The 12,366-nt window shown below is 41.6% G+C and overlaps 1 protein-coding gene across 1 annotated transcript in view; it reads left to right on the top strand.

Annotated features, from left to right (window-relative positions):
• The window catches only part of disc1 (DISC1 scaffold protein), a gene marked incomplete at its 5' end in the record, with an annotated part of 64,296 nt that overhangs the window by 49,119 nt on the left and 2,811 nt on the right, over positions 1 to 12,366 (top strand). Inside the window, 2 exons of the mRNA XM_080740654.1 lie at positions 3,055 to 3,099; positions 7,848 to 7,971. Coding sequence (XP_080596780.1) covers positions 3,055 to 3,099; positions 7,848 to 7,971 — 169 coding nt within the window. The remainder of the gene's footprint in view (positions 1 to 3,054; positions 3,100 to 7,847; positions 7,972 to 12,366) is intronic.

Below are 12,366 nucleotides of genomic sequence, written 5' to 3'. Positions count from 1 at the left end.
TGCACTGTAACCATCCCTTCCACCACCTGATCGTGGCATGCAGCCTACTGTAGATATATACCTATACATGATTTGATGTTTCCTCTCCTTGCTCAGCTTGACTTTACTATAATCTAGTAATTTGCATGGATCTTTTTTCCCCCCCTACTGCCTTCTTTCCTTCCTTTTCTCTTTTTTCTCTTAAAGCCTGGCCTCTCCTAACATTTCTACAGGAAATAAAAGGTGAGACCTTTGAGTCACCTCATGCAGTTCCTGTCTCCTTCCTATACACTGCTGTACCTCGGGCACATGCACACATATACATCAAAGGGGGCTTGAACCCCTGCCCTTTTATCCATCTGTAAAAAGTGCCCTCTCCAGACCATCGTGAAAAAAATGCGAATGCCCCCTTTCCATGCCATACCTGAAGGCAGCATTCAAGAGAATTGCCTTGTCCAAACTCTCCTGAACTCGAATGCAACATCTTATGTTGAAAGAATTGCCCTCTCTGTGTAGAAATCCATGCTGTTACGCCACACCTCCATTATTGACTTGATTATGCTTAGTTCAGTGTGGTATCAAGTACCGAAAATAGTCGACCTCCTAGTTCATAACGCGTCGCGCTGCAACGCGTTGTGAGCTTGGAGGTCGGCTACTTTCGATATTTTCACCAAAAGGCCCTTTTAGAAATTTCAGCCCCTGCCTCTCTAACATTCTCTGCATGTCCCTGCTGTACCTAATGCACTCTGAGACAGTGAGTAGGATAATTTATGGAACTTTATATATATAAGACTTCATCCCATGCAATGTCATTTGACCATTAAAAAGAAATACAAAAAGTATAGGCTTAGCATTCTAGACTCGCAAGTCGGTCTGTTAACGTTTTGCTCAACAAGAGACTTAAGGACAATCTCCTAGCTTTTGTTGCTAAAACTGGATGGAAACAATTTGGCAATTTAATAAAACCTGAAGAATCCATCTAAAGTCTTTAGGCTGGACTTTCATATTTGTGCAGTGAATGCTATTCAAAGCAGTAAGTGTAAATTTGTAAGCAGCTGTTCTTGTTGCCATTCTAGCAACTACCTTGAATTCCCCAGATGATCGGTAGAGAATCAGGTCTACTGTCATCTGGCAATACGAGCATTCAGACTTTCAAAATTATGAAACCTGATGATTATTGGACTTCAATCTTATATAATTTTGGCATATTTTACATGTTTTTGTCATTGATTGAAGCACATCTCCAGAGTAGCAATCAAACAAACATCACCCTTTATTCCCATAAAACGTGTGTCACATCCCTATTAACTATTTAATCCCTCATAATAACAATTATGTTTGTGACATCCGGAAATTAATTCCTAGCAAGTCTTTTCATGCGTGTAAATGGATTTTTAATATCACTCTTGCATTGCATTGCATTGCATTGGTGATTTAGTGCTGGTTCCTTGCTGCCATAGCTTATGTGTTAGAAATGTCATCGAAGTTGTCATGTTGTTGATATGCACTGGGGAAATTTCAGTCCAAGGTCTCAGGCACTGACATTTTATGCAACCTTGCCCTTTAGATGATGGAGAGACAGCAGACATTTCATCTGTTACTAGATGAACCGGGCAGATGGCATGTGACAGATTACATACCGTCACTGTCGGCTAGAAACCCTCTTTTGTCCAAAACCGTTTCTTTTCAGGAAAAAAAAGGACCCAATGTAGTTATTATTTAGTCACAAGCTCTTGTTAATAATACTTATCATTGGTTAAGTATTTATTAAACACACAGACAGATTTAACCACTTTCAACCTGGTGTCCCTGTTTTGGGCATGTCTTAACTAATTTACTACCGGAATATTTAACCAAACTACTCATCATTTCCTGGTGATCTTTCGTTTTTCTAACCTTTTAATGTGCTAGCAGCAGCGTGTCCGTTTGCATGCATGTTGCTGAACAGATATGATCACAAAAACATCCATGAGCGTGAACAACCGTTAGCATGCTATGAGCTCACAAGCTATTGCAGAAATGCAGAAGACGAGTGGCCGGATCAGGAAACAGAGAAATGGGCGTTTTCCTGCAAAAATAACATGGGAGGCAATGCAGATCCGTTTTTTTCATATCCGGTTTTTAACTGTTTCCGGTCAAAACAAGAATCATTATTTTTTGAGCAGATAAACGGCAACGTAATGTTGGATTAAATGCAATAAAAAATTAATCTGTCAAGACTCGTCATTAGTACAGAAGCCATTTTCAAATAGCTTGTCATATCTCGTCATTGGTAGTAAATGATTTAGGTGAACATTTTACATTCATTTGAAATATTTTCATAATTTTCTTTAACTCATTGTCTGCTGAACTACGAGCTCACCAAACATCATATCACAGCATGTGAGCTTGTGGATAGTTTTGCTGTCATACGACAAAGTATAAAATAGGGTATACATTTCTGGAAAAAAAAAAGATAAAAAAGGAAATATGGAGATACTGTAGATGTTTTCAGCCCAACAGCAATGACATCTTGGTGGGGGACAAATTAAATACAATACAATCTACTGTAGGGTGTGTTATTTGTTGGAGGTTACATATATTGATGTGTGAATGAGCTGTTTCGAATGTGGAGCTAAAGTATAGCCAGAATTCTCCTTCCAACCCTTTATAGTACAACTTGCTATAACAAAGGAGTAAGAGCTATTACAACTGACACTATTTTAAATTCCCAAATACTAATCATACATACTAATTATTTATTTTATCTTTGTGTACTTGCCCTAAAGCCATAAACAAAGCAATATTTGTCGCTGTAGGTAGGCTCCAGTAATTACCTTATTTAGCATAGAATGTACAATTTATGCATGCTGAATTCTAACAAAGAAACCTGCAGTTAGTTGAGCCTGTTAATCCATTTCCTCATTGTCAGTTTTTGGCAACAAATAATGACTCCACCCACTTCTAATTATGATGATGTTGCATGCATACAGTACACAGACGACATAATTGCATTTTCAATAATTCATGAGTTTTTTTTGTTTTCTTTTTTTTTTTAATCTGTTGCCTCAACAAACCTTTCTCTTGTTTCTACAGAAACTGGAGGAGTTTTTGTTCTGCATGGAAGAAAATCACCCAGAGGTAATGTTATTGTTGGACACAACATAAATTAAAAGCGTTATTGTTGTTGCATGAATGTTAGCACTGCGTTTGAACAACTGGATTTTTAAGTGACAAAGAGGCAGTGATGGAAAAGGTTTTCACATTTCTTACTTAAGTAAAAGTGTCAATAAAATACTCTGGAATTCAAAATGTACTTGAGTAAAAGTACTGGTATTGGTATCAAAATGTACTTAAAGTACCAAAAGCTGAAAGCACTCATTGTGCAGAATGTCCCATTTCACAAGTTTTCACATGTATCAAAATCTTTTGCGACACATTGTGAGCTTGTAGATCGGCTATTTTCAAATGGCAGAAGGGCTGAAGTGGTTAATGTATGTTTTGTAATAATAATCAAAATCTACAAAGTTTTCAAATAATTGCAGTGGAGTAATAAGTACATTACAGCCTCTGTGATGTAGTGGAGTAGAAGTAAAAATACAGAAAATTTGAAATACTCCAGTAAAGTAAAAATAACTCAAAAATGTTAAAGGAGTAGTTCACCCTCAAAATGACTTTTTTTTCTTTTGATTACTCACACCATGGAGACTTGAGTTGAATAATAATTTTAGTTTTTTGTCAATAATTTGATTACAATAAATTTACACTCATTGGATTCCAGATGGCATTTGAGTCCCCATCCAGAATCAATGGGGGCAAATTTACTATAATCAATTGTTTGTCTTAGGAATGCGACAAATACACAAACATATTATTTAACTCAAGTCTCAATAGAAAAAAAAGTCATTTTGAGGGTGAACTACTCCTTTAAGTACAGTACTTGAGTAAATGTACTTAGATACTTTCCACCACCGCTGCTATTAGATGTTGTTGCATGAACTGTTAGCGTTTGAAGAACTGGATTTCCAAACTGAGCCTGAACTTGAACTTGAAACGTCGCTTCACGACACGTTATGAGCTTGAGGATCGATTGTTTTCGGAGAGCAACACTGTCATACAACTAAGTATAAAAGGGGCTTCACTCCTGCATGTTCAATCAATATACAGTAGGCTAGATGAAAAGTATTGGATATTGCAGCGCCGCTGCTACCATGACGCGCACAACGCACTGTGCGTCAGGCATCACGTTGCCAAAGGGCACCAAAGACAGCCAGTTGTGGGTCGGACCCCAAAATGGGTTGCAGCAGCCCTGGGATATTGTTCCATATTTAAGCATTACAGTAGGATATCCTCCTACAGGTTAGTTCAGCTTACAAGGAATGTACGTTGTTTTTTTCTGCACCTCCCTTCTGGTCACACGCCTTTCATTTCCATACATTGACATTATGGAAGTGTTGACCCAGACGTCTTCTATGGGGACCGTCTGGACAGGAAGTGTTCCCTGACCTCTTTCTCCTCTCTATAATGACTTAAAGTAAATGATTTCCACTTAGCCGCTGCCTAGCTGCTCTGCTGCCACTGCGGGGAGATTGATTGGTTTGCGCGTCACCGTGTACTGTGTGTGTGCGCGAGTGCACATGTGTGCGTGCGACCGTGCGTGCGTGCTTGGTCTCTGCTGTTCATTTGCACCTAATCTGTACTAATTGTCCTTTCAGCTTCTCGTTGTCCTTACAAACCACCACACCTACTGTATACTGTATTGACACAATGGGTGGTGCACAAGGAGGATTATTGGTATGGTGCATACCTTGAATCATAAATTATCAAATGGTGCATGCTTTTAATCATATTAACCAGATGGCATGGTGCATACCTTTAACCATATTACAGCTGTAATCAGGTAGTTATGGAGGTGCCTGCTGGTTGGCCTAGAAACATTTATGACATTGGCATTTGACGTTTAATTCATGATGGCACATTTTTAATGATGGCGTCTCACTGCAATTTAAAAGATAAATTCTTCACGTAAAGAACTATTGATACATAATTCCCTGGAAGCATCTTATTCTGTGTCCCCTGCTGTTTATTAGTGCGTTTGCGCAGTATAAATACCAAGGATAACAAATGAGTATTGTAAATCTATTTTAACTCTTTTAGCAAAATGTGTGTCACTTTTTAGAATATAACACAGTGTGACTGTGTTGTGTAACTGACTGTAACACTTCCCTAAAGGTGAAATAATTGGCAATTTATACTTTACGGTATTCCATTTTTTTTATAAATGAATATCACCCACCATACAACAGTTTTTATTATGGTATTTGTCATCATGTTGAAATCTCATTTACCACAATATCAATGTTTCCTGCTGTGATCACACAGCAGGAACAGAACGTTAAGAAAGGTCTCCGAGTGAGACAGCTGGTTTCAATTTGGGCTTTAATTGGCCATGCACTTTTTGTTGCACATTGCCTCTCCCAGGGCAGTATTAAGGTTACGACTCGTGTCCATTCTTGCAATAGATTGCATCAGCAAAGCAGCTAATATGCACGGCATAAACGCAGCCATCTCAGTGCATTTATACATTTATTACCGTGTCTCCCCTGGGACTGGTGGTAGAATTGGGCTTCCCAGGTTGAGATTTTGTACAACCTGTCACCTAACGCTGCACTAACAGGACTTTGGCTTTGGTCTCATACAACCTATCAAATCCTCACTGTCGGGAAACCTCGTATCTCCAAATTTCATATGTGTACGTTCTTTTTCGTGAAGTAAAGCCCTGCTTCAACATGCAAGACTGTCGCACAAAACTAATGAAAATAGCCTTGGCGTTGTGTGCTTGTAGATCGGCAAGGTTTCCACCCGACAACAACGAAATGTTCCTTACTAGTTTTTGTCCTAAAGGTACAGTGACATGAATCTCTAGACAACCAAGAAAGGTAGCATGAGGTGAAAAACTGTTCATCCGGTTTCCATGGTAATCAAGCCTCTCGCACAACAGATGAATTGACTGAATCCGGCAAGCGGACACATGGTGATGACATGCTGAGGAAACCATTAAAATGGTTTATATGATTTAATTTTCATCCTTATGGGATGTCCTGGCTGCGCAGCCAAGGGACCACTTGATTGTTTCCTAAACAAGGGAGCTAACTAGGATGAATCCTATGCTACCTAGCAGTAATGAGTCACTCCTAAGCTAACCATAATTCCTAAACAAAAAAGCTACCTAAAATGACACAAAGCTGCCTCTGGTCCAATGGGCTTTTTCCTAACTTGATGGTTTACTTAATTGGTTAATTGCATCACAGATGACATCTTGTCGTGCCTCCGGGCCCTTTACTGTTGAATATTTGAGTTAAAGAGTAGCGTTAGCCTGTAAATGTAAGGGGCCAGTCCAGGGCACACACCAGAGAATGAGCTCAGACATGATTTTTTCTACAGATGAGTTAGACAGCATGGGGCCGCAGGGGGCTGCTCTGCTCTACCTGCCGTTATGAGTCAGACTCCACTTCCATGCTGTTTGACCGGCATAAACAGTGATTCATTGTGTGTGCGAGTGTGTGTGTGTGTGTATGTGCGTATGCGTGTGTGTGTGTGTGTGTGTGTGTGTGTGTGTGTGTGTGTGTGTGTGTGTGTGTGTGTGTGTGTGTGTGTGTGTGTGTGTGTGTGTGTGTGTGTGTGTGGTAGTTATGTGTGTGATAGAACTAGGACATGCAGTCTGCAAAGGGGCCTGTACTAATTATGGCATGGCCCGTTCTCTTAACTGCATACGCTGCCCCTGCTGCCCTCTTGCCATTCACCAGCCTCTGCCCACCTATGCCAATCACCACCCTCTCGAACACGCTTACATTGTCCTTAGGCAGGTTTGTGCTACCTGAACGTTAAGCACACTGCTCTGCAAATCACCCTCGTGGGCGTAGTGTGCATTTATCACCTTGATGAAATACTAAATATCAGGCAACGTTAATTTCCAAAAGCATTCTGTTTCTGATGCACCATGCAGTCCACTTGACCGTTTCCACTGAGAACTGGATAAAGACTGTTTCAATACACGTACAGTTCATCTGAGGTTTGATGTGGAGGCGTTTATTTTATTTTATTACAACAATACTCTACATTGTGATTGTGAATACAGTCCATCGGTTGCTCACAGCCTTTCTTGGCAGGTGACATTATCTTGAAATACATAAATTACATAAATTGTTACTATAGATTGTCAGTTATGAATTGTTCACCTTTTACAACATAACTGGGTCGCTATTTTTGGGGAAGAACATTTGGCAAAAATAGCAGATCCACAAGCTTTTAGGTCGGCTATTTTTGGCAAAGAGATTTGGTGTAGAGGTAAAAAGGAGGACCCTGGTCAACTAAGCATAATAGGGGTTATAAGTGGTTATGGCAGCATGCATTTATTTCATCTGAAAATGCAGAAGTGAGGGACCAACTTCGCAAACACTTTCTCATGGTTTTCATCTGGTTTTTCCATTTTAAAATTGCACTCAGATGATCTTACTTTCATTTCAATTCCAACATGCATTACTTTGAAGAGACCACTTTCATGTCAGGGGTATCATATTTTCTGAAAGCCTGCTGTCCAGTATATCTCTATATCGCTGTTGTCGGGTGGAAACCTTGTATGTCCAAAACAGTTCGTTTTGTATTTATCATTTTAAAAATGATTTAAACTAGTGAAAATAGATGATCTACAAGCGCTTGTAGATCTGCTGTTTTCACTAGTTTTGTGCGATAATCTTATATGGTATAAGGCAGGGCTTTAATTTACGAAAAAACATGCAAATTTGAAACCTGGAGATACAAGTTTTCTGCCAGACATTGACGATATATCTATTGTTTGTTTCTCTCTTTGATCCCCCCCGTCCATCCAGGATGAGTGCAGTGATGCGGGGGCTCTGGACCTCACAGAGCAGTGTGAGTTGATCAGCGACAGACTAATCACCTTGGAAGATGAATTGCAGACGGCCATGCTCAACCGAGACCAGGACCTCACTGATATCCTTTAACCAGGAGACTCCCATTTCCTAGTGGATCTACAGGCTCTCAACGTGTCGCTTGGCAGCGCGTTGAGATCTTGTAGATCCACTATTTTGATTGTTTGTTTGGCAGCCAAAAGAGAAAATGTTTGAAGATGTTGGCCTATAATGACATTCCCAAAAATCGGGATGTCACTGACATGCATCGAAATCAGATTAATTTGATAAAACAATTCAAGAGAATTAGCCTATGCAGAAAATAACTGCATTTGAGGTTGAATGTGAACACTAGGTGCCCTAAATGACTAGTTTGCCGGACTAGTTTGCCAGACCTTTAGAACTCTCCATAGCAGACCTCCAGAATACCTTTAGGGTGACTGATGTGTGAGGCCTGTAGCTCTACCTTTAGTTTAGAGTGAAAATAGAACAGGACCCTCAACTTGTCTTCTGTGACATTAGAGGTCCATTCAGTGAGGGAATTAAGGATAAAATTAGTTCAGACCATTTTTCTTCTCGGGTTTGAATCACACGCCTCTCTCTCTTCAGTTCAGTTTTCTCTCTCTCTCCCTCCTCTCTATTGCTATTTCTAGCTCTCCCTGTGTCTAACAAGAGTGGCAGTGGAAAAATGTAAGCGGTAAAAGTCCAAAGCAAGGTTATTAGAAGGCTGCTGATGGCGGCTGCCAGTCGTCCCATGAGCCAAGATTAAACCTGGGGAGACAGGGGGGAGGGGCTATGGTGGCAGATAGTGGAATGTCACCGCAATGACTCTGCTCTCTTCACATCTTAATGTCCACCCTGCCACCGTCGCACCACTCCCTCTCCCAAGTTCCCCCCCGGTCCGTCCGTTCCCTCTCATTGGCTCTGGCTCGGGGGAAATTACAATATCCATGATAATGACTCGCATGAAACTGTTGAAGCCGATCGCGGGTCACAATGCATCAATTTCCGTCCTAATTAAGGAGCTGATTGGAAATGGATTACTGTTTTCACTGTTCCGACCTGCTCGGAACCAAGGGTTCATATTCAAGGAAATAGAAAAGGGCTTATATTTCAGCATGTGGCTGTGGAAAACCTGCTCTCATCTTCTGTCTCGACTCGTTTCCTCGTTTTGCACAGGGGCAGAGCAGTGGTTCTCAATGTGGGGTCTGGGGAACTCCAAGGGTCCTTAGGGGGTTCCATTGGTTCCCCAGCTAAATGATTGATTGGTTGATTGATTTAATATTCTATTAGAAGTTTGCAAAAACAAGTAAGCACAGGAAAGTACAGTTCAATACAAGGTCTGCTAAGAGGATTTTAAACCCAAGAAAGCCTATGGCTTGTTTCCATTGGGATCCTTTGTACTCAATTCATCAAATTGATTCGATAGGAGCCTAAATGCATCCTTTTAGGGGTCTATAACACCAGAATGTACAAATTGGTCCATCTGGTTCCACTTGTATAGGCCTACTCTCAGCATTAATTAACACTGAGGATTTTACTATGTAGATTGGCAGTGGTAGCCTGGTTCCAGCCCATAGATCCGCCCACTCTCAGAGCGGACCGTTTCTCTGGTCTGGTGTTGTAATATGAATCTGCAGTTTATCCCGTCCAAAATGGCGTCTCCTCCAATGAGGAGTGGGTCTAACGAATATCCAATCCGTGCAGCAGTTGAAACGATTACATTTCTGGAAGAGCACATACATACACACAGTCACACACGCTGATTTCACCAAGCTGTTGATTACATGTTTCTGATCGCAGTTCTGTGTGGAAGCAGTCACTCGCACAGACACACACACACGCTGTGCTCGCGCGCGTGCGCGATTGCTCGCACACAGACACACACACAATGTTTGTTGGCATTGTGTGTGCTAATGGCTAGCAAAGCTGTGTGCATGGCTGAAGCCACAAGTAGGTGGATTCGCTGATCTCTAGTGATTGGTTTAGTCCCTCCCCCATAAATCGCTCAGACAGGGAACAATGTCAGACTAAAGCTTCAGCTGAGTCTGAAATCAGGCTAGGCCTGTGGCCTCATGCATGTCAAACTGGGATCCTTGAAATTAAAAAGGTTGAAGGTTGCTGCTGTAGTGGTGCTGTATTTTATGCTTATATGCGTGATTAGCGATTTGCCTCGCCTGCTGTGCTGTCAGGCGTGTAGTGCCAGCTCCTGCAGAGTGTCATAGCAGCCTAAACATTCAGAGACAGACCCAGATCAACTTGCTGTGGTCCGTGTGTCTGTTTCAGTGTCCTTACAGTATATGTCAGTTGTCATCACAGGTTTTCCTGTACACACGGTTATAAAACGTACAGTGATACACAAGGACACAGGCAGTGGTGCAATGGTGATTCAATGTTTGGGGTGTCGCGAACGTCGCTCAACACCTACTATACAGGTCTATTGATATGCAGATAGGCTTGTTTCTTTGTTGAAACAGTTGTCGAGGTGTGAACTTTGGGGGGTGCGAGACCCCGGCCCAGAAAAGATATGGGTCGTCGGGGCGAGTGACCCAAGATTACTGTAACACTGGACACAGGAGATATGTTGGGCCAATGCCTCTCGCTTTTGATCTGAATTTTCAGTGCTCCAACCTATACTTACAACGACCACTTACAAACACAGAGGTCAGTGGTGCAAAAACCACTGATCTAAAGAATTAAGTGATGTAGTCAGGTGAGTCATCCTCCATCATACTCTCCACGAGTGGGCAGTAAATGAGTGGCATACACTAAGAGAATGGTACAGGCCTGAATGCTTGACCCCAGCAGTGAGCGGTCCAGTGGCTCCATTATGCTGTTTTCCTGTCATGTTTCGAATCCATTTGTCACCGTAAAGTGTGGTGTCAATTTCATTTTTAGAGGGAAGGTTTGCTGCTAATCAATGCAAAGTTATTCTGAGTGATATCCTGCCAGGCTGAAGGCGTGGCCCAGACGGTTTTTGCCCTTGTCCGTCCGTGTGTGTGTATGTCATTTTCTACTAAACACACTTACATATTTTCAACACTCCCGCAAATCAACATATTGTGTCTGTGCAATAAATTCATACAATGCTGTCCCACCATAACCTACCTGGCCTGGCGGAGACTTGTGCTCAGAGGAACACATTATTCCGCGATCGGAGCCTTTGTTCAACAGGTTTGGGTAAAACATTCACGTCCCCAGGCTCGCGATGCAGATACACTTAAACAACACTGAACTAAAGTACAAATTATTATGAACTACACCTTGCAGCCAAATAAGCCAAATAAAGAAATAATTATACTATTAACAAACACCTAATAAATATGCATAATTAGCCTGTGATTTACAATACACAACAATTACCTCAACACTGTTAAATCCTTTTATCAGTTTAATTATTTGCCTAGTTACTGGCGCTTTGGCTTTGGCAGAATAACGTATTTATAATATCTGCTGTAGAACCGCTGCTCCTACACTTGGAAAGGAGTCAGCTTAGGTGGTTCGGGCATCTAGTACGGATGCCCCCCGAGCGCCTTCATAGAAAGGTCCTCGATGTACGTCCCACTGGGAGGAGACCCCGTGGCAGACCAAAGACCAGATGGAAAGATTACATCTCCAAACTGGCTTGGGAACGCCTCGGTATACTCCCTGAGGGAGTGGAGGAAGTTGCTCGGGATAAGGAAATCTGGAAGTCTCAGTTGGAACTGTTACTCCCGCGACCCGATTCCGGATAAGCGGTTGAAGATGGATGGATGGATGGATGGATGGATGGATGTCTGCAGAGACGGGCTGCTGTCTGCAGAGTAGTGATGTGTCATTCATGAGTGACTCGTTCATAAGAATCTAATCATTAGCATGACTTGGGAATGATTCAAAATCCTTAAAATGTGTCGTTCACACTTTCGTGTTGGACAGTTCTCGCCACCAACATCAAACAACAAATGAAAGGAAATGTAATCTCTTTTGTCAGAAAGATATTTCATTGATAATTCGTCCAGTAAAGTTCTAGAGACTAGACGAATGCATGGAAAGGTGCAGTGAAGTTTTTCTGGTGGCTTTACTAGACACTTTATGTTGATCTGTCCTTTAAGTTGTTACCCGTATCTATGTAAAATCCACCTTTATGGGTAGATTTTTTTACATCCCAAAAGGCAGGCTTAACTTTCATCATCCCTTTTGGCTTGTGCTACCTTAGAAGTCTCAGTGAACACTGTGCATTATTCATGAGAAGCTCTTTAACGGCCGGTTAATTATGAATGAGGACAATCTGTGTTCATTCTGAGAGCAAAACGAGCCATCAGGCCCCATCTGCCATCAAAGGCATCCCTTTGATTTGCCACTTAAACTGGACACTCGCACGATTAATTTGCGTCTCTAGGCAGGTTAAACAATGCCCCCCTCCCCCCATCTGATGGGTGCATCTATCCCGTTTCATTGAAGGCCTATGAATAATTTAGCTGGGCAGTCTGTTTGGTTG

The sequence above is a fragment of the Nannobrachium achirus genome (assembly GCF_963921795.1).
Source record: "Nannobrachium achirus genome assembly, chromosome: 13".
Taxonomy (NCBI): Eukaryota; Metazoa; Chordata; class Actinopteri; order Myctophiformes; family Myctophidae; genus Nannobrachium; species Nannobrachium achirus.
The sequence above is the reverse complement of the archived record's forward strand: the minus strand, read 5'-3'. Positions and strand labels throughout refer to the sequence as shown.